Source organism: Crocuta crocuta, unplaced genomic scaffold (genome assembly GCF_008692635.1).
Source record: "Crocuta crocuta isolate KB4526 unplaced genomic scaffold, BGI_CrCroc_1.0 scaffold273, whole genome shotgun sequence".
NCBI lineage: Eukaryota > Metazoa > Chordata > Mammalia > Carnivora > Hyaenidae > Crocuta > Crocuta crocuta.
The window spans coordinates 328,986-348,686 of NW_027529425.1; the positions used below are offsets into that span (position 1 = coordinate 328,986).

A 19,701-nucleotide genomic window follows, 5' to 3' on the forward strand; every position below is an offset into this window, starting at 1 on the left:
GGGACTGCAGGGAGGTCCTGGGCCCAGGCACCAGGCAGTAAGGAGATCCTTGAGAAACCACGGGAGTGTGAAACAGCAAGGGTCCTTTCAATTTCACCTCCAAACCTTGGTGCTTTTGGTTAGGAAGAGGGGTTGGGGGTGGCTGGGGGAAAGTAAGAAAAGTCTCCTCCTCCTACCATACAACCGACCAGCTTCCTCGGCTTCCTGGCTCTAAGCAGAGAAAATGGGAAACAGGGACAGGGACAGAGAGGTAATCAAGAGTGACAGAGAAAAATACTGTGAGAAGGGGACACAATATGAAAAACCCAGGGAAAAGGGATGGTGATCCATGCTGGGAGATCCACCAGGTGATGGGAGGGAGGGACGGGGCTGGGAAAGTGGGAACACAGACCCAAGACAGGATGGATTCTGAGCCTGACAATGGTGGGGAGGCCATGCCTGGCTGGGCGAATAGCAGCAGCTGGAAATATTTCCAGAAAAGTCTTCAAAGTAAATAAAGTGATAATACAGCCCCATCTCTCCTTGCTGTTCTGCTGTTAAAGGTCACTGGGTGGAAAGACCCAGTGAATCCCAAGAATGAACAGCTGCAGGGTCAGAGTCCCTGTGCAATGTGGAAAAGGGACGAACCTCTCTTGACAGCAAGGCTGAGTGCTGGGCCTCTCCTCTGCCACATGAGGTGTTTAACCCACGCTGGCTACCTTGTCACCACACAAACAGCTGAGACCCCATGGCTGTTGACATAACATCCTCAGGTGAAAACAGTCTGGGGAGGGGCTGAAGATGCACCCCACCTGGGAGTGGTCTACTGGGTCTATTCAGATGAGGCTGTCTCCATGCTGGCACTTCCTCCTCTGGCACCCTCCTACACACCCCAGTTACCCCCTTCCCTGCAGCCACCTAATTCCCACTGCACTTTCTCCCACTGCTAACTGGGACTCCAGTTCAGACGGAGACTCCCACCATGTCCAGAAAGAAATTCCCATCCCTGGCCAACAGCAGCATCATCTTCACTGACCCAGCTGCCACATGGCGGGTGGGGGTGTGTGTGTGTGCCTCAAACTAACCCAAAGCAAGACCGCTAGAGCCATTTCCTTTTTCTTTCAAATGCAGTTCTTTTCCAACATTGCCTGCCACAGCTTTGGTGCAGAGATTTTTGCGGTGGGGTGGGGGAGGCACATGGGAAAAAGAAAGGAAAAAAACCAGCCAATTGCACAAAGCCTTTTCCTGGAAAAGCCCAGGCTCTGGGGTGATCAGGACTTGTGACTGCTCTCCCCACCAACCACTGGAGCTCCGGCTTTGCTGGTCGAGGCACAGATGGGGATTCATTCCATTCCCCACGTAAAAGAGCTGTCTGGGAGCAGGAGAATGGGTGTGTGTGTGTGTGTCTATGTCTCTATGTGTGTGTGTGTGTGTGTGTATATAATAGACTATATTAGAAAATTCTCTATGTATAAATATAAAACACTGGTATCCAAACATGACACCACAGCTAACTAAAGTGCTTGACAGGAGTTGGGCATGTCTAAGTATGTAGGTAGAACTATTCATCCTGAGTACCAGGATGAGGGAGGGAGCCAGGAAAGCAAAAACATGGAGGGCGGGCCTCCTTGCCCCATGGGGGTAGGGAGAAAAGGCAGAGCCCCCCACACCCAGCTTTCTCAGCCTGTCTGATTACCATCCCAGGTCAACACCATGCCTCATTTCCACCTTGACCCTACTTTTCCCACTGTGCTTCTGTCCACAAGCAGACCAGCACTGATGCATTGGACACGGGAGAAAGCTTGCTCCCACAGGGGAATGTTGGTCAGTCTCTGCCCACAGCTTCCTTCGCCCATAGGGTTGCGAGTGAAGGGACCACTATGTATGCTGCAGGCAGGAGAGGAGGATTATTGTCATCATAATTAATAATTTGAGAAATCAAACGCCATTGCTCCTCAAGGCTAGGCCCTGACTTCTCTCTTCATAGGCCTCCTGCCTGGGTTGGGGCTGGAGGGAAGATGGGAGGAAGGAAGCCTTGGGGGCAAGCTGATGGGAAGCTGCCCTTTTATCTGCAAGCTTCAAGCAAAGCATTAGCACCTCCACCATCCCCAAGACCCCTTCCCTACAAAACAAGGCCCATTCTGGTCTCAGACCCACAAAAATGCCACAGGCAAATGGTCACCAGAGCTCCTGGGAGTAGAGGGGCCCCAGAGGGCAGGGAAGAGACCCCCCCCCAGGACATAGTGCTACAAAAATGGGTTGGTGGTTGGAGGTTTGGAGGCAAACGGGCTTGATGAGGATCCAGTCTGGAAAGAAACAACAACAACCACAAATTAGAGGATTAGGGGAGAAAAGCCAGAGGCCACAGAAAAAAATGCAGCCCAGGATTCCTTTCTCCCCCAGAATTACTGTGGTGAGGGTTGTGGGCAAGTCAGTGAGCAGAGGCGAGTCGGAGAGAGGGAGTGTGGGCCCCCTGACTAAGGCAGGGCTTCCATTCCACACTGCCCTGTTCCAGAAGGATTCTGTGCCTGGCTCTCAGAGAGAGGCCATACCCCACACCGAGGCCCTGCTGGCACTCACCATGAAGGGGTTGGTGGATGTCCCAGATGGCTGGCTGAGTTGCCTCTGACCCAGCTTGGCTGACCCTAAGTCACCGAAGGAAGAGCCTGGGAAGCAAGAGCAAAAACTCAGCTGCCATAAGCCTTGCCCCTCACATTGGTGTTGACCAGGCACATCTGGCCTTCCTGTAGGGCAGGCACTACTACCTCATACAGTGGCAGCAAGACTGGGCCTTTCTAAGGGCGCCTGGGTGGCTCAGTTGGTTGAGCATGCAACTTTGGCTTGGGTCATGATCTCATAGTTTGTGGGTTCAAGTCCCGCATCTGGCTTTACACTGACAGTGAGGAGCCTGCTTAGGATTCTCTCTCTCTCTCTCTCTCTCTCTCTGCCCCACCCCTTCCCGTGCTCTCTCTCTCAAAAATAAACATTAAAAAAAAAAGAGTGGGCCTTTATAAAGTCAGGGAATAAGGGTACAGAGCAGTCAGTCAGAGGACACAGGAAGGTCGGTGACTTCTCTGGTCCCCCCTACTGGTCCAAAAGGGAACTAGCTCAGAGGTCTGGCTCCCAAATATTCCTAATATTCATCACCCCATCCACCCCCACCCCATCCCTGGGGGTAGGGAATGGGGGTAAGAGAGGAGGGTGTGGTCTGAATCCCTTACCATTCTGCTGCTGAGTCATCGAGGTCTGTGGGGGGAACAGCGGTGGTGGGAAGGTGCCAACAAAGGCCCTGGTGGGTGCCACTGTCTGGGGGAAGCTAGGCCCAGCACTGCTCATCCCAAAGCTGGGCCCTGTGGAACGAGGGACATGAAGTTCAGGCGAAGTTCTGGAAGGCAGGCTGGAGAACAGTTCTTCCTAAATCTCTCCGAGATGGGGATATGGTTATTCCTTAACCAGAGGTACCCCGCACAAGTACCCTGACTGAGACCTTCCGCTTTTATGCAGCCTGGCAAACCTGCCTCTTCCTGTACCTGCAGCTTGCGCCATAGAGGCCATGGTGGGGCATGGAACTGGGGACAGCTTCCGGCTACCTGTCAAACTGCATCAACTAAAGCAAACGATGAGCCCCCTGGATGAGCCCCCTGTGTGCCCAGTTTTCTCAACGATAAAACTGGGACCCTCTTCTCTCCTAGAGCTGCTATAAAAAGCAAATAATGGGTGTAAAGCACTCAGCAATGGGTCAGCTTGCTAGCTGTTATCAATCTGTGTTCCTGGCCTGGGGTTTTTGAGAACAATAATGACAACAACAGAATGGCAGGGGGTGGGGTGAGCAGGCCTTGGAAGAGAGAAAAGCTGAGGCTGGGGAGGAATGCAGATGGACTAGCTGACGAGAGAGCCAGAGAGCTGGTACCAGGGGCAAGGTTGCAAGTGGGATGCAGGAGGGAGAGAGGCTGGGGGCCTGGAGGGATACTGCTCAGGGGCAGGAAAGGAGAGTCGCTGCCACATCTGTCATTCAACCTTCAGAACCAGCTCTGGTAAGGAGCAGTGTTTCCTGATATTGATTCTGGGACTTGGGTGCTTCCGATCTTTGCCCACTAGGTGGCCTGAAAATTACACCAGCTCTGGCCTGGTGAAGGGTGAGAGGGGGACTTTCAGGAGGACCACAGCTGCCCAGTGAGGCTGCCTCCACTCCTCCCAACAGTGGGGTGCGTGCATGCGTGTGTATGTGTGTGTGTGTGGTGGTGGGGGGGGGTGAGGGGGAGAGAGACAGTGAGGGAGAAAGAGAGAGAGAAGAGAGAGAGGAATCCGAGCCCTGGGTCTGGGGGCTTACCTGTGGCCAGGCCGTCAGGCTGGAATGGGTTGGTGGGAGGCAGCTGGGGGTGAGCAGCAGGCGCTGTGAAAGGGTTGGTGGAGGCTGCTCAGGGTGGCAGGGGGTAGAGGTGGGAGAGAGAGAGGGTTACTCTTTTCTTATTTGGTTAGTACTGAGATGACAGCACTCTTCTCAGTGTGCTCTCTCTCCACCCCCGTTTCCTCGTGGCCTTGGATCCCTTTCCCAGGTCTCTGCAGGCAAGACTCACCTCCAAAGGCAAGCCCTGTGCCGCCTCCACCAGCTGTGGCTGACTGGAACGTGGGGACCTGGCCGGCCATCCCGAAGATGCTGCGACACGGGGAGAGAAGTCAGCGTGCAGGACACCCAGGACCAAGTACAGAAGCTGGGCAAGGGACGGGGAGATGGCAAACCCCGTCCTGCCCAACGGGAGGAGCCAAGCAGGCTGGGAAAAGTGAGGCTCTCCTGCCCTAAGGCATACTCCCTGAGGTCTGGACCTACCTGCCAGGGACACCTCCAGCTGGCACTCCGGGCCCCAGGAGGCTGCCCATATCTGCGAGGCTGTTGGGCTGACCGGCAGGTGCAAGAGGAGAGGCACCAAATGGAGTCACCTGGCTGCTCCCTGGGCAATGACAGGAAATAGAACAGGGGGTGCTCAGTGAGGCAGGATGGAAGGGGCAGAAGAGATGGAGGTGGAGAGCAGGGGAGAAGCAGCAGAGTGATGGCATGAGGGGCTGGGTTCTCTGAGCCATTTGCCCCCCGATTATCCAGTTCAGAGGGCCTTGACTCCAACCGAGAATTCTAGTCCACATGGTACTCAGGCATTCTCAATCTCCCTGGCATTCAAAGCTGCCACTGCTGAGAGAAGGCAGCTCTTCTGTGTGTCAGGTCATTGTCCCTGCTGCTCCAGTTTGACTTAACAGTTCCCATTTTTTTCCTCAAGATGTGGACATGTCTGTCCTTTCCTCAAACCAGCATTCCATTTATGGATCAATCACAGGAATGAAGGGGCAGGTAGAGGGGATGGGGGAGGAGCTGTGAAGGGCAGAAAGGCTCAGACACTGGGAGCTGCTCGCTCCTGGAATGTGGAGACCAGTGCCAAACAGAGATCTCCAGCAGTCAGCTAGGGCTCCCACTCCCACCAGAGCTGGCCCCTCTCGGAAGCCCCCCCAGCCAGGAGCTTAGATCAGGGCTGACTTAAGTTCCCCTGCCCTCTCTGGTCATCACATCTAAAAAGAAAAAGCACCACGTGGGAGGCTTACAAAACAGCCTGAGGAGCAAGTCCAAGAAATCCTGAGCAATCTCATCTCTGGGGAAGAGGCCTGGGGCCCTGTCATTTGGAGAAAGCCTCTTTATCTGTGTGCCTCAGTCTCAGCTTGATGATGGGATTCTGTCAGCCACTCTGGGCTGCTGTGAGGGTAAAATGAGGCTGCAGATAGAAAAGGCTTGATTGTTCTGAGTGCTGGGAGACTAGTTCTGAAGGGAAACACATTTTGCATGGTGTCTGCCATGTGACAGCGCTCAGGAATTGTTTGCTGAATGACTCTGTGATAGGTAGAGTCAGAAGAAATGGACTCTAGTTGGGGCCCTACTAGTTGGGCTACTGCTGTGACCTTAGCAAACCATCTTATTCTCTTGAGCCCATTTTTTCTTGTCCTCTCATAGGGTGGCTGTGAAGACCCCTGAGGTGAGTGAAAGTGTTCTGAAATCTGTAAAGCATAACAACAGATGTGATGTATTATCATAGCCTCTGATATAAGAAACTATTTCTGAGGTCAAGAGAAATAAGACAAGGTCTCAAAGGAAATGTGGTGGCTGGTTCAGATCATAAATACAAGTGAACAAGAGCCTTCCCTGGACTCTCAGCTCCAGCCTTCCCACATGCTCTGTGTCTGCCTTGAACAATGGACCCCACCTGTGGTCCTGCTCACCCTTCCAGCTTAATGGAATCAGGTCTTCAGACGGGCCTTCCCTGACCTCAGTGTGAACTAGAGCCTGGTTTTCCTCTCATAACACCTCATTCTTTGCCTTCATAGCACTTGAGATTTCTGCAGTGACATAGTTTTGTTTACTTCTGTATCAGCTGTATTCCCCACTAGATCAGTTCCATTGCCAGGAATTTTCTTACAGATAGAGAAGTTGCAAATGTGCAAAACATGACACATGGAGGGTTATTAACTGCAGCACTGTTTAATAGCCAAAGACCTAATAGTTATCATTCATCCTAAATATTCACCAACACGGGACTAATGAAAATAAATTACGGTACATACATAAGCAGGATTATTGTGTGGCCATAAAGAAATGATGAGGAAACTCTTCATGTGCTGATAAAAAAAATCTTAGCAGTGCTGTTCAGTTAAAAAATAAATCAAGGTGCAGACCAATATGCATATTATGTCATAAAGTGTGTAAAAAAAAGAGAGAGAAAGAGAAAATGGGGCAATAAAAAAATGAATAAGTGAAGGCCACAGACTCCTCTTTGCCACAGAGAGCAGGGGAGACAGCAGCCGAGCCTGGGTAAAGCAGCAGAAACATCCGTAGGTTGGGCAACTTGGCACATATTTGTGGGGAAAGGGAAATATGATGGCTAAGTGGAAAGAGCAGAGGTGAAATTCAGATAAAAAAGCTGATGGCAAAAGCCCTGTAGAGAAGGGGAAGGAGGAATGGATAACCCTCACAACGGAAGAAACTTCCCCCCCAGAGATGAGAGGAAGAAAAAGGAAAGGATAAAGACATAAGGCAAGGGAGAAACGGCAAAGCCAGGCTTGTTCTCATATCTGTTCCCTGCCACCGTTCAAACCTCAGCCTGGTTTCTCCTAAGTTTGGGGATTTTTTTCTGAGGGCCCCAGAGCTATCATGCTCCTCCTTCCTCAAAGGGTAAGGGTGTATTTTCCTAAAGCCCTTTGTGAAGGGGACCTTCTCCGTGCTGGGCATCTCGGGCTCTGATAGGAGAAGCAGAGTCTAGCAGGGAAGGCAGGTGCCTAGGGCCTGCCAGCTGTGAGGTTCCAAGGATGGGCTGCTTCCTGAGTGCCAGCGCTTGCCTCAGCCACTCCCTTCTTCAACCCCTGGACTTTCTACAGGAACAAGTGCTAGGCTATCATGCCACTAAGCACACTTGGTGTCAGTCCTCTCCACTCCACTGGCCGTCAGGAAGGCTGGGAGGCCAGCAGGCTAAGGTTGAATCTTCTTCTCAGAGCCGCCCGGGCCTTTCCCTGGGTATGACTCAGGGTATGTGGAATTTCTGAGTGAACACAGCTCCCAGTCATCACTTAGGTCAGACTCTTTCAGTCCTGCTCTGGGGCCTTCCTGTCAGGGAGCTCCCAGGCTGGGGGAGGCGCTGTCCTGTCCCGCAGCCGAGCTGTGCCTCCTTGAGGACACTAGAGGGCAGAGCCGGCCCTTGCTCAGGTGGCCAGATGCTGCACTTTCGGCCCATTTTCAAAAAGGAGGTCGACTGGGGGGCCTGGGTGGCTTAGTCGGTTGAACGTCCGACTTTCGCTTTGGTCATAATCTCGCGGTTCGTGGGTTCGAGCCCCGCGTCGGGCTCTGTGCTGACTGCCAGCTCAGAGCCTGGAGCCTGTTTCAGNCTACACCTCCAGAGCCTCACTCCCTGCAGCTGGATTGGTATACATGCCTTACAGCAGTTTTCAGGGGCAACTGCAGTTTTAGAAACCTCCCTTCTCCATACTCCCCCTCAGAAACATAAAAATACAACCAGGCTTGTCAGAAAGGACACCCAATTCTCCCTACTTCATACCCCATGGTTCTCTATGTCACACTCACAGAACCACCCTCGTGATCACAGTGTGATCATGGTGAATGGGATCTGCCATTGGTTCCGGCCAAGTCACTGGCCACGTTGAGCCGGTTTCCTCAGTTGCAAAATGGAGATCTTGCCTTCCTCACAGAGATGGTATGGGGATGCTCCTAGCAAGGGCAGAAGCCTTGGAAAGGCTGGTTGGCTCTGGCTGGCTGCAGACTATCTGCTTTCTGAGATGACCCAACACTGGACAGAAGTTCATCCCAGGTATAGCCAGGGAGGGGGCTCAGGGGCTGACACCTTCTTTCTCTCCTTTAAAGGTTGGCTCTAAGTTCTCTCTTTACATCAACTGATTGTGACAGGAATGCATTTCTGAGCAGACCTTGTACAGGCTGTTTCCTTTTGGGCTCTCATTCCCAGGAACACTTCTCTCTTGCTACACTGGTACATTTTTGTACCAATTTACATTCTTACTGAGAGTATATAAAAGGGCCAATTTTCCCACATGCTACCCGCCGTTATCACCTTTAAAATTTTTGTGGATATAATGTGCAAAATTATTATCTTACCCTAATTTACATTTTCCTTGATTAGTCAGGCTGGGAACGTTTTCACTTTTTTTTCCCCCTGGGTATTATCTGCTTGTGTCCCTTGCTCATTATCCTATTCTTTCTTACTGATTGGAGTTTAAAAAAAAACACATGATGGTTGTTAGCTTTTTGTCTGTCTTCCATATTGTAATTATCTTTTCCCAGTTTCATGCCTTAAGGATGGGCTTAAAGGATGTCCCGCATCGAGCTTTGTGCTGATGGCACAGAGTCTGCTTGGGATTCTCTCTCTCTCCCCCTCTCTCTGCCCCTTCCCTGCTTGTGCTCTCTCTCTCTGAAAATAAACAAATAAACAAACAAATAAATAAATAAGAAATTTATGTGGTGTCTCCTAGTCCATGGTCCAATTATAAAATGGTTCTGTGTTTGAAAATTCTATCTTTTGATTACAAAGTTCTACTTATATTTACTAGGTCAAACTTGTTCAAGGATTACTCAAATGGCCACCTTTCTTCCTTTTTTGTCCATCTACTTTATCTATTAAAATCTTGTGAGTCTGCTATCGGCCCCCTCTCTGTTGCTTTACTAGATTTTCACTGTGTCTAATAGTTTTTGCTTTATGACTTTCAAGGCTACCCTGCTCTGGTACTTTAAGTTTGTAACGTGAGAATGTCCTTGTGAATTTTAACTTTTATCGATATAAAATGTCTCTCCTTGTCCCATTCAAAAAATATATAAAATAAAATAGAAACAAAAGCAACCAGACAATTCACGGTGGCACAGTGGGAAGACTGTGGGCAGAGTGAGAGTCCAGAAGTCTGGGCTCTCGGCCGAGCTCTGCCACGCTGTGGGCTGCAGGGCAGGGAAACTGCTAGACTGCTTCATCTGTAAAATGGCTAAATTTGAAGGGTTCCTTCCAGACCTCAAAGCTCTCGGCTCAGAGGGCCTAAGATAGGCTTCTACCTCGAGTGGGCTGTGAGGTGGGAAGAGTAACTCACCAAAGCTGTAACTTCCAGTTAGCATCCGACTGGCTGGCAGTGAGGGTGGAGAAGGGGGCAAGGCGGGTAGGTAGGGGAAGGGAGAAAGAGAAAGCGTCAGTCACTGGCTTTCCCTAGACACTGAGTCTTTATGGCACTCTGGCTGCCCTCCCCTGTGTCCAGGATGTGCAACGGTAACAGGCCTGCCCCAAAGCTATGAAGACTTAATGTCTGGGGACTTAGGGAGGAACCAGATGCTTTAGGGCAACTGCCTTTAGGGTCTCTTTCACAACACAACACAGTTTATAGGCTCCTGATCTAATAGGGATGGGTGAATTTCTGGAGACTACCTTGGACTTTGACCCAGCCCTTGCACTTTGGGCAGTGTACAACACGGGCCTTCAGAGAACACTAGAGGAAAAGTCATGTCCATTCTTGACTTTTCGAGGACTGGGGACTTCCGAACTTCCTGGTTCTGACCTCCTATGCCCACCCTGCATGACTCCTGCTGCAATTCGGCTGCTCTCTTTACATAACAAAATGGAGAAGGGCCCCTCTTCCTGGCAAGAATCTCATCAGACCCCTCTCTTCCTTCCTTCCCCTCTCTTCCTTTTCATCCTCTGTCTCCTTTGCCTAGTTCTCTAGGTTGGTGCGGATGCGAATGAAGGGCAATGCATGGATGTGGAAGACTGAACGCAGTTGGAACAGAGAAGGGGCCCTGGAGAGAGCAGGGCAAAGTTTACCTGTGGGTGTTGGCTGGGCTTGGAATGGGCCTTGGCCAGCTGGAGGAATGCTTCCAAACGCAGAAGAGCCGGGGCTACTGCCAAAGGCATCGAAGTTGGCAAAGCCTCCATGGGAAGGTGTCTGGCCTACAGGTGGAGGGGATATAAATGCTGTATATATAAAATGTACACATAACTGATATAATATACACTAATTCTAAAGGCCAAAGGCCACTGATGGGACATCTGCCTTTCTACAGGGTCCTCTGCAGGGAGAGATGGCAGGGACCTGGGCAGAGGGGGATCTCAGAGGCTTCCAGGTTCACTCCCTGCCACTTTTTATCCTTACTTCATGAGGCATTAACATTTTCTTCAGGGCCTAGATTGCGCTGAATCACGTAAAAAAAAAAAAAAAAGGTTTTGGTGGGGGAAGGGGCCTGAAAGGAAAAATGGAAACTAGACACCGGTTTATTCAACCATCTGTTGGCTATTGCTGAATTTTGGGAAGAGGCCAGGGGAAATGGAACACAAGACAATCCCCCTGCCCCCATTTTAACAGTAAAAGAAAGTAATAAAAAGGCTACTTCCAGTGTTCTAAAAGGAAGTGCTAGGAGTTCCCAAGTGTAATGTTTTCTGGTCAAACGTGCACACATAATCCTGGCCATACTCATTTGACCCCAAATTTCCCAGCCTTGATGCTCCAGAATTACCATCACCAGTCATTTGTGTGAAGTGAGCTAGAGCCAGATGAAACCTGGTCACTCCAAGGGTGTGAATTCTTTGTGTCCTGTGTACATATGTTGCAAGAAAGTTGTCATCCCAAGTCCCACTTACCCCCAAAGGCTGGGAATGCAGCAAAAGCTGGTGCCATCTGGGGAGCAGCGAAGGGGTCTCCACCTATGTCAGCCAGCAGGTCAGTACTGGCCTTCTTGACTGAGGAGTGGGGAGGTGGCTGGGAGCTCCGGGGCTGGGATGTCCGAGGCTGAGACTGACTGACAGACTTGAGAGGAGAAGGCATGACATAGAGCACTTGGAGTCCCAGACATGACCCGGCCCCTGTATGGCTTCCTAGGCTGCCCCCAGATAGGCAAGTGGAGAGAGAAGAGAGGGAGAAACTGCCCTCAACTGAGAGACTTTCCTGGGCAGAAGAAGCCTTAGCCCCTCACACACCTAACTCCTCTGTCTTCTCAGTACACCAGTTCCCAGAGCCATACATTTTAGAGCCCGCCAGTGAAGGTAACCCTGAGATACACAGGGATGTGGCCAACAGTCCCCCTGGACCTGGTGCTCAGGCAGTGTCCTGGCCCCTTCTGTGTTTCCCTGGAGCAATGGTCAGGTTTGAAGCTGATATTCTGACTTCCCTAAATATCACTTCCTGTTGGGTGATATTCCTGCAGGTCTTTCTACCAAAACATAGGAGTCCAAGGGGAGTCTAAGACATGGGTAACAGCAGGACTGAGAACCAACTCGCATCTCCTATACTGCTGTCTGCTAAGTCCAGGGAATAGGATTTAGAAAACCAACAGCCCTGTCTCCCAAAACCCCAACTAGTCTTGGAGGGCACATCTGAGAGTTACCTGGCTAGAGGTGGAGGCAGCAGCGGAGAGAGATGGCATGGGATCCCCCAGGAGAGTCCGCAGGGGCTTCCCTTCCGGGACGGAGCCCTGGATGGGAGTGGAGGCACTGCCTTTGGTATAAGTGGGCCCCTTGACTTGGTCTGGGGGGACATACCTTTGAGAAAGAATAGTCAGGCTGAAAGGAGGGGGTGACACCATGGGCCATGCTCAGCTTAGGCACCTGGGAAGCACAGGTGACAGAAGTCCAAGTCCCTTCTCCTTGTCGCTCTAATTCTCTTTTTTGAACTGAAGGGAATTTAGTAACTCAGCAAAGTTCTGCCCATCTTGAGAGTCCCCTTTACTATCAAAAGCCCATTCTTTTCTGACTTGTGTCTGTTTTTCTCTCCTTTCTCTTTCTGACGTCGAACCATCTGGGTTTCAAATGATAACCCCTCAATAATGCTGCTGGACAGGCAATCCTATTTTCCAACTTCCTTTTATTTCCTAGGTGTTTCTGCAGGTCCCTCTTTCTCAGCCCCACATAAAAGTTTCTGCAACCTCATCTTCTAAGTGCTCACAATCTATCCTGCTAGCTCCTGCTACTTCTGATAAAATCCCTGCCACTTCAGTGTATGTGGTCTTTTACTCTGGAAGTATCTTCTTTATCCAGAGGATCCCAGGAGGGATTCCAAAATGCTGTTATGTCCATAACAATCCCCTTGCTGTCTGCATTCTCTTCTCTGCCCTATAGTTACCCCTCGACATGCACACAGCCCTAAGATCAGACGCTAGGAAGTGCCACCTGGGGAGAGAAAAGGCAAGGGAGGAGAGAGATGCTGTTTTTGTCACCAGGAAAACAGAACACACAGATAAATCATGGATGAAATGATGAGGTAAAAGCACAAAACTCTAGGAGATGCTTCCAGCTGCTTCTCTGCATCTACAGCCCCAGCTGAGCTATAAACCTGACCCACACCCCCACAGGCCCAGCACCCCCTCCAAGCAGTCTAATGTCTCCCCAAAAGAGGGGCATCAAATCTGCAAGGGTAGTGACTGGGAACAAATTGTCCTTTTAGGTAGCTTTATTACTTTGAAGTCAGAATTGGGCCCTAACTGAATCCGGGCGGAACACACTCAACCCAAGTCTGGCCTCTTGAGAGAAGCCCCAATTCAAGTTTGGAAACTGGCCTGTCAAACAAAGAATGTCTTGGATACGCGTCTCCATAGCAATCTCTTTCCTTCTCCTTACCATCTCTTCTTCTCATATTTTTCCTGGAGAAACTCCTTCACCTTCTGAGGATCCCTGGAATCTGGTATTAATGATGTCCGAGCATCAAAAAGACCCAGCCAAATCTTCCTGCAAACCTAAAGGAATGGGGTCAGGTGGCAGAGGAGTTCAGGCAGAAAGCATGAAATGGGAATGATACCACTTCCAGTGTATTTATCAATACATATTTATTAAGCACAGACATAGGATGAAGATCAAAGCAGACATGATCCCTGTCCTCACAGAGTTGACCATCTAATGGGGAGGTCGTGCCTTAGATAAATAAAAATAGGTTTATCATTACATAGTATGACACATCTCATAAAAGAAAATAGAGGGCCATGAGAATTATGGGGCACTAAATCTAGGGGGTCCACCTGGGTGGCTCAGTCCGTTAAGCATCCGACTTCAGTTCAGGTCATGATCTCATGGTTGGTGGGTTTGAGCCCCGTGTCAGGCTCGGTGCTGACAGCAGGCTCAGAGCCTGGAGACTGTCTTCGGAATCTGTGTCTCCCTCTCTCTCTGACCCTCCCCTGCTCATGCTGTCTCTCTCTCTCTCAGAAATAAATAAAAACATTTTAAAAAATTTAAAAAAATATGGGGCACCTGGGTGGCTTAGTCAGTTGAGCCCGATTTCGGCTCAGGTCATGATCTCCTGGTTGGTGGGTTTGAGCCCCGTGTCAGGCTCGGTGCTGACAGCAGGCTCAGAGCCTGGAGACTGTCTTCGGAATCTGTGTCTCCCTCTCTCTCTGACCCTCCCCTGCTCATGCTGTCTCTACCTCTCTCTCAGAAATAAATAAAACATTAAAAAAAATTTTTTTTTAATTAAAAAAAAAATCTGCATGAGGTTGGGGGATAACTTTCAGAACTGAGGCTTCTAGGACACCCTCCAGAGGCCTTCCCTTGTTTGTACCCTCCATGTAAGCCAATCACCCACAAGCTAGGAGTACTGCTAAGACCAAGGACAGTGTCTTCCGACCAGCAGATTTAGCTGGGGAAGGAGTTTAACTCACTTTCAAGTACATGACATCAGCCCCAGGGTGCTGAGGCTCAGGTAGGGAGAGCTAGCTCTAGGAGATCTTACTCAGAGGGGCCGGCCCAGGCAATTCGAAATGCTCATCAGTGTGGAGTTCTAAATGTCAAGGGACAGTTTTTCTTGAGTGTCCAGGGATCACCCCCTACACAGATTTTGCTCCTTCCCGTTTCCTCAAACAAAGGCCTAGACAAATCACAATTTGTGTAACTAAGATTCTATGACTACATAAATATATGTAAGATAAGATACATTTTAGGCTAAAAAATAAAAGAAACTCAACCAAAAAAGAAGGCTGTAGAATTTTTCTCTAAACTGGAGGCAAAGCTCCCCCTGGCCAATAGGGCAACTACACCAGTAACCATTCCATCAGTGGTAGCTCACCTCATTTCCACGGGATTGCAGGAATACTACTTCAGGCTCAGTGAAAGTTGTCATGGAGATGGACTTGACTCGGTGAGGGGGGTTCAGGCCTCTCCTGTGGGAGAGAAACAGAAAGAGAAGTACAATGCAGTTAGTGTTGCAGGTCTGTTTATGGGAGGAGGGGGAGGGAGAAAGGATAAAACAACACATAAATTAAGCTCAGGTAGAATTCCCTGACTGAAGCTACTTCCTAATTCAAGGAAAGAAGAGAAGCAAGAATGTTTGGGGGACTTTTAATGAGAGACAGGGATGACAGAGTCCAGAATGTGTTGTGATCCCAGTCATTCTGGAGGGGAAGGCAGAGTCTGCCCATCCAGAAGCCTTCTCTACCTTCACAAGGTCCTGTGTTCATGGTCCTGTGTTGAAGTTGCAGGCTGGGGGGTACTTCTGGGAACTCAGAGATGTACCCACTTCCCATTTCCCGTTTTACCTCTGTTTTAGACCTGGCTGCCCCTCCTCTTTGTCTAGACAGAATGTGTGGTGGTAGGGATGGAGAGGGTCCTTGTCTCTCAGGAAGAGATCTCTGAGAAAAGAAATAGTCCAGAATCTGGGTTCTAGATCTTTCTTTCTTTCTTTAAAAATTTTTAACACTTTTGGGGCGCCTGGGTGGCTTAGTCGGTTAAGCGTCTGACTTTCGCTTAGGTCATGATCTCGCGGTTCGTGGGTTCGAGCCCCGCGTCGGGCTCTGTGCTGACTGCCAGTTCAGAGCCTGGAGCCTGCTTCAGTCTGTGACTCCCTCTCTCTCTGACCCTCCCCTGCTCACACTGTCTCTCTCTCTCTCTCCTAAAAATAAATAAAACATTAAAAAAAATTTTTTTTAACACTTTTATCTATTTTTGAGAGACAGAGAGTGAAAGGAGAGGGGCAGAGAGAGAGGGAGATGCAGAATCCAAAACGGGCCCCAGGTTCTGAGTTGTAAGTGCAGAGCCCAATGCAGGGCATGGGACTCCAGGCCTGTGTGAGATCGTGACCTGAGCCCAAGTTGGGCGCTTAACAGGCTGAGCCACCCAGCCACCCCCTAGATCTTTCAATGAAGCAGGAGGAAGTCAGGTTCAACCATGAGACAGGAGATTGGCATGAATTAGGAACATATATCCTGTAGTGATGCTTTTGTGTTTAGCTCTGTGTGTTCTGTTAACTCTCTGGAAGTCTAGTTCTGCCCACAGAAGCCCTGTGGAGATTGCAGTAGACAAGAAGGCTTCCTTGCCCCACTCAGCTGCCCTCTGGAGTGTTCTAACAAGGGAAACTTGGCGCTAAGCCAGGTTCCCCTTTTGCTTAAGTTTTACTCTGGAGTAAACCTACGGCACTCATCAGATGAAAACAAAACTGGCCAAACCAAAACAAATAAACCAGACCCTAGGACCACGATGTGAAAGAGCACAGGCACATGCAGGAAAGACAGTCTCAAATGACGAGGCTTCTTCAGACTTTTACTCCCCTGGAAAAAATGGTCAAATCAAGATGGGAAAATAAAAGTAACTCTAGAATAGGGTCCTGGTTGATGCCATCAAGAAAGCAAAGAGGGAAGTAAGAGATAACACAATTTAACAGATGGAAATCCTAGAGAAAAGTGGGGAGAATACACGTTCATGCTTATGCATGCACACACAGAATAAAGGTTCCTTGCAAGTCTAGAAGAATGGCAGTGTACGTGTTAGTGTACATGATGGCGGTGGGGTGGGGGGGACAGGTGACACAGTACAGAGTGAACAGTGAAAAGTGCAGCCCCTCTGTATGACAAATTACTGATTATGGGATTCTAACAAAGGACAGGACACTGAAGGCCACAACTGAAGGCAGTTTCAGCAATTCTGCCGCTTAGGCTTTTAAGTAAAGGGTCTCAAAATACTCCTTTAAAAGACAATATCAAAGAGGACTGATGCCCCAAGGAAAGATTAGAGGAGCGATATCCAAAAGCAAGGTTTTGGCTTTGTAACTACACGTCAAACAACAGCTCTTAAACTTGATCTGCCCTCAAGACTCTCTTCTAATCACATTTCAGAGATATTCCAGTTTTCTTTCCCAAAGCTTCTTTTACTAATGGCCTTGTTTTGTTTTGAGTCCAGACAGCCTTTTACATCCTTCCCTTTACTCACCTTAATCCTTAGGCCCTTCTCTCTCAGAACGCCAGACTGCTCTGAGGTCTAGCCAGAGCGGATCTCTCTATCCCTATGATCCCAGCCCCACCTCCCACTAACAAATATTTGCTTTGCCGAAATACAAGGTATTAGGGTGCCTGGGTGGCTCAGTCAGTTAAGTGTCTGACTTTGGGTCAGGTCATGACCTCACGGTTCACGGGTTCGAGCCCCGTGTCAGGCTCTGTGCTGACAGCTAGCTCAGAGCCTGGAGCCTGCTTCATATTCTGTGTCTCCCTCTCTCTCTGACCCTCCCCTGCTCACTCTGTCTTTCTCTCAGAAATAAATAAAACATTAAAAAAAATACAAGGTATTATGGTAAGTACTTTGGGAGATACAATAGGACAGTTGTTTATCACTATATATCATATAGGACCTAGTCTTTGATAGCAGAAGCTTGCTTACAAGGCCCCAAGGAGCTTGGACAAAGATACTTCTTAACACAGTTGGGTGTCATTCAAGCACACACAGCCTGATCAGGATGAAGCAGTGGGGGAAGGAAGAGAAACGTTCATGGGAAAAGTAAAATGTATTATGTTTACACTAGAAAAACAGATTCTAAGCCTATCTCAAAAAGGTCGTTGACATTTCCTGAAAGGACAACCAGGAACTGTTAGCAAAGTGTAAACAGGGAGGTGTGCTTCCTTGTAGGGGGAAGGGGAGGGAGGTGACCCACCACCGGTCTAGAGGGGATGATTAGAACAACAGAACTTCCTATGGCTGAGTTTGGACCGGAGGGTGTTTTTTGGGGGAGGGGGGAGGAGGAGTGGTGGGGGTTGGAAGATAGGATGAAGGGAAAGCAGAGAAAATAAGTGATTTAGGTGCTTTGGGCCAAATGAATCTGAGGGAACAGGATGTTTCCATAGCACAGTACAAAAAGCACTGCTCTGACCTTGATGTCTGTAGACTGGATTATGTATAACTAGAGCCACAGTTTGGGGGCAGGGAAAATTCTCTACAGTGCAACACTCGGCAGCCCAGGAAGAAAGAGGACCTAGTTACATGGCCTATGAGTCAGAGCATTTGTTTCTGAATCAGAGAGAGGCTGTTGCTGGCTGACAGACGCAATTTAGAAACAAGAACCCCTTCCTTCCAGTAGCTGCAATCAAATGGTCTAGGGGTACTGGGTCTCCCTGGGGTCACAGCAGGGTCATGCAATGGGCCAGATCTGAGTCACTGGCCTGGGATCAAACAGACCCAACTCTCCAACTTGTACCCAGTCTCCCCAACATGACTCTCAGTTCTCCCCCAAAAGAAGTGAGAGCTGGAAGGAGACACTGCCCTTCGGTTATCACAGCGAATCCGTTCTGTTATTTCTAACCAGGAGGTGCTGGGGAAATAGAGATAAACTTATTTGCTCAGAATAGGGCATGTTTTTCCAACTGAGAGCAAGTACATTACTAGGACTCAAGCCTCAGCCCTATCAAGATGCCTTCTTCAACTTCAGTTTCTCTTTCACAGGGCACCTGACCAGCATTTGAAGTGCTCTGAATTATTGGCAGTGAAGTGACTTGCAGGAACCTGAAAGCCCGCCCAGTTCTTTCTCCTTGCCTCTCTCTCCCTTCCCTTTGATTCTATCAAGCATGCTACTATTTCTACAAATACCACACCTTTTGTTTTTCTGTGATCCTCACCCTCACAATGGCCCATATTTTGCTTCTGTCTTGCTTCATGAAAGTCTCGAACCTGCTCAGCTGCTCAGATAAGAAGGTTCTGTCAGGTCAACAATGGAAAAAAACAGTTCCACCCAGCACCCAAGTTCTTTCATTTGTGCCAGATTTGGACTTGGGAACTCCTAACTTCTGAATATTTCTTGTTCAAATTCGTACACCCCAGATGGGGTTTCATTGCTCCCGGGATTCCAGTTCTCTGCCTTTGAGCAGGGTTCAGCGAAATCGCTGCAGTTCTTGGACCCAAACATCATCCAAAAAAGTCCCTATTAGAGAGACTTACTAGTCCCTAATAGGAAGGCTTCCCTATTACTCTCCTCCAGCCTCAATTTCTCTAATTTTAGGAAACTTCTTTCTAATCTAAAATCCCTGCCTCAAGCCATTTCCTGTAGTTCTTCCTTAGTGACAATGGTAAACAGCTGTCCACTTATGTAGAGCCACACAGAATCCTCTGCCTTTCTCTTCGGGCTTATTCTCTCTCTCTTTTTAATTTTTAAATATTTATTTATTTTTGAGAGAGAGACAGAGTGCAAGCAGGGGAGGGGCAGAGAGAGAGGGAGACAGCATCTGAAGCAGGCTCCAGTCTCTGAGCTGTCAGCCCAGAGCCCTGTCGGGCTCAAATCCATGAACTGTGAGATCATGACTTGAGCTGAAGTCAGATGCTTAACAGACTGAGCCACCCAGGTGCCTCCTCAGGGTTATTCTCAATTCTTTTACATTGTTTCCCCTTCTTTTTATGTCTTTGGATGTAAGGTGAGGTGGAAGGGGATGAAGGGATGGGACACATCTACCTCTCTAATCCAGATGGATGGAAAAGTACGGAGTTATTTAGCACCACACTATGCTTCTTCTTCCATGGAGATAAAAGAACTTCCCTTTCAAAGAAAAAAATTGAAATGTAAAAAATACCCCCCAAAACCCCAAAAACTTAAAAAAAGTGCTTCAACTAGGGGGGCACCTGGGTGGCTCTGCTGGCTAAGTGTCTGGCTCTTGATTTTGGCTCCGGCTATCGTCTCACAGTTTGTGAGTTTGAGCCCTGCATCAAGCTCTGTGCTGACAGCATGGAGATTGCTTGGGTTTCTCTCTCTCCCTCTCTCTCTGCCCTTCCCCGCTCGTGCTCTCTCTCTCAAAATAAATAAATAGACATTAAAAAAAAACTGGATCAGGGGGGCGCCTGGGTGGCTTAGTCGGTTAAGCGTCCGACTTTCGCTTAGGTCATGATCTCGTGGTTCGTGGGTTTGAGCCCCGCGTCGGGCTCTGTGCTGACTGCCAGCTCAGAGCCTGGAGCCTGTTTCAGAATCTGT

The 19,701-nt window shown here is 49.2% G+C and overlaps 1 protein-coding gene across 2 annotated transcripts in view; it reads right to left on the reverse strand.

Annotated features, from left to right (window-relative positions):
- Window positions 1-1,087: 1,087 nt before the first annotated feature.
- AGFG2 (ArfGAP with FG repeats 2) overlaps window positions 1,088-19,701 on the reverse strand; it is a 22,798-nt gene continuing 4,184 nt past the window's right edge. Inside the window, exons 2-13 of one of the 2 annotated variants that reach the window (XM_077758625.1) lie at window positions 14,554-14,647; window positions 13,119-13,234; window positions 11,891-12,044; window positions 11,148-11,313; window positions 10,335-10,460; window positions 9,613-9,645; window positions 4,808-4,928; window positions 4,557-4,636; window positions 4,310-4,393; window positions 3,201-3,329; window positions 2,560-2,645; window positions 1,088-2,285 (exon numbers count right to left, since the gene is read on the reverse strand). In XM_077758625.1, coding sequence (XP_077614751.1) covers window positions 2,226-2,285; window positions 2,560-2,645; window positions 3,201-3,329; window positions 4,310-4,393; window positions 4,557-4,636; window positions 4,808-4,928; window positions 9,613-9,645; window positions 10,335-10,460; window positions 11,148-11,313; window positions 11,891-12,044; window positions 13,119-13,234; window positions 14,554-14,647 — 1,249 coding nt within the window. In that variant the 3' untranslated portion in view covers window positions 1,088-2,225. The remainder of the gene's footprint in view (window positions 2,286-2,559; window positions 2,646-3,200; window positions 3,330-4,309; window positions 4,394-4,556; window positions 4,637-4,807; window positions 4,929-9,612; window positions 9,646-10,334; window positions 10,461-11,147; window positions 11,314-11,890; window positions 12,045-13,118; window positions 13,235-14,553; window positions 14,648-19,701) is intronic. The other variant, XM_077758626.1, reaches the window with a different exon arrangement.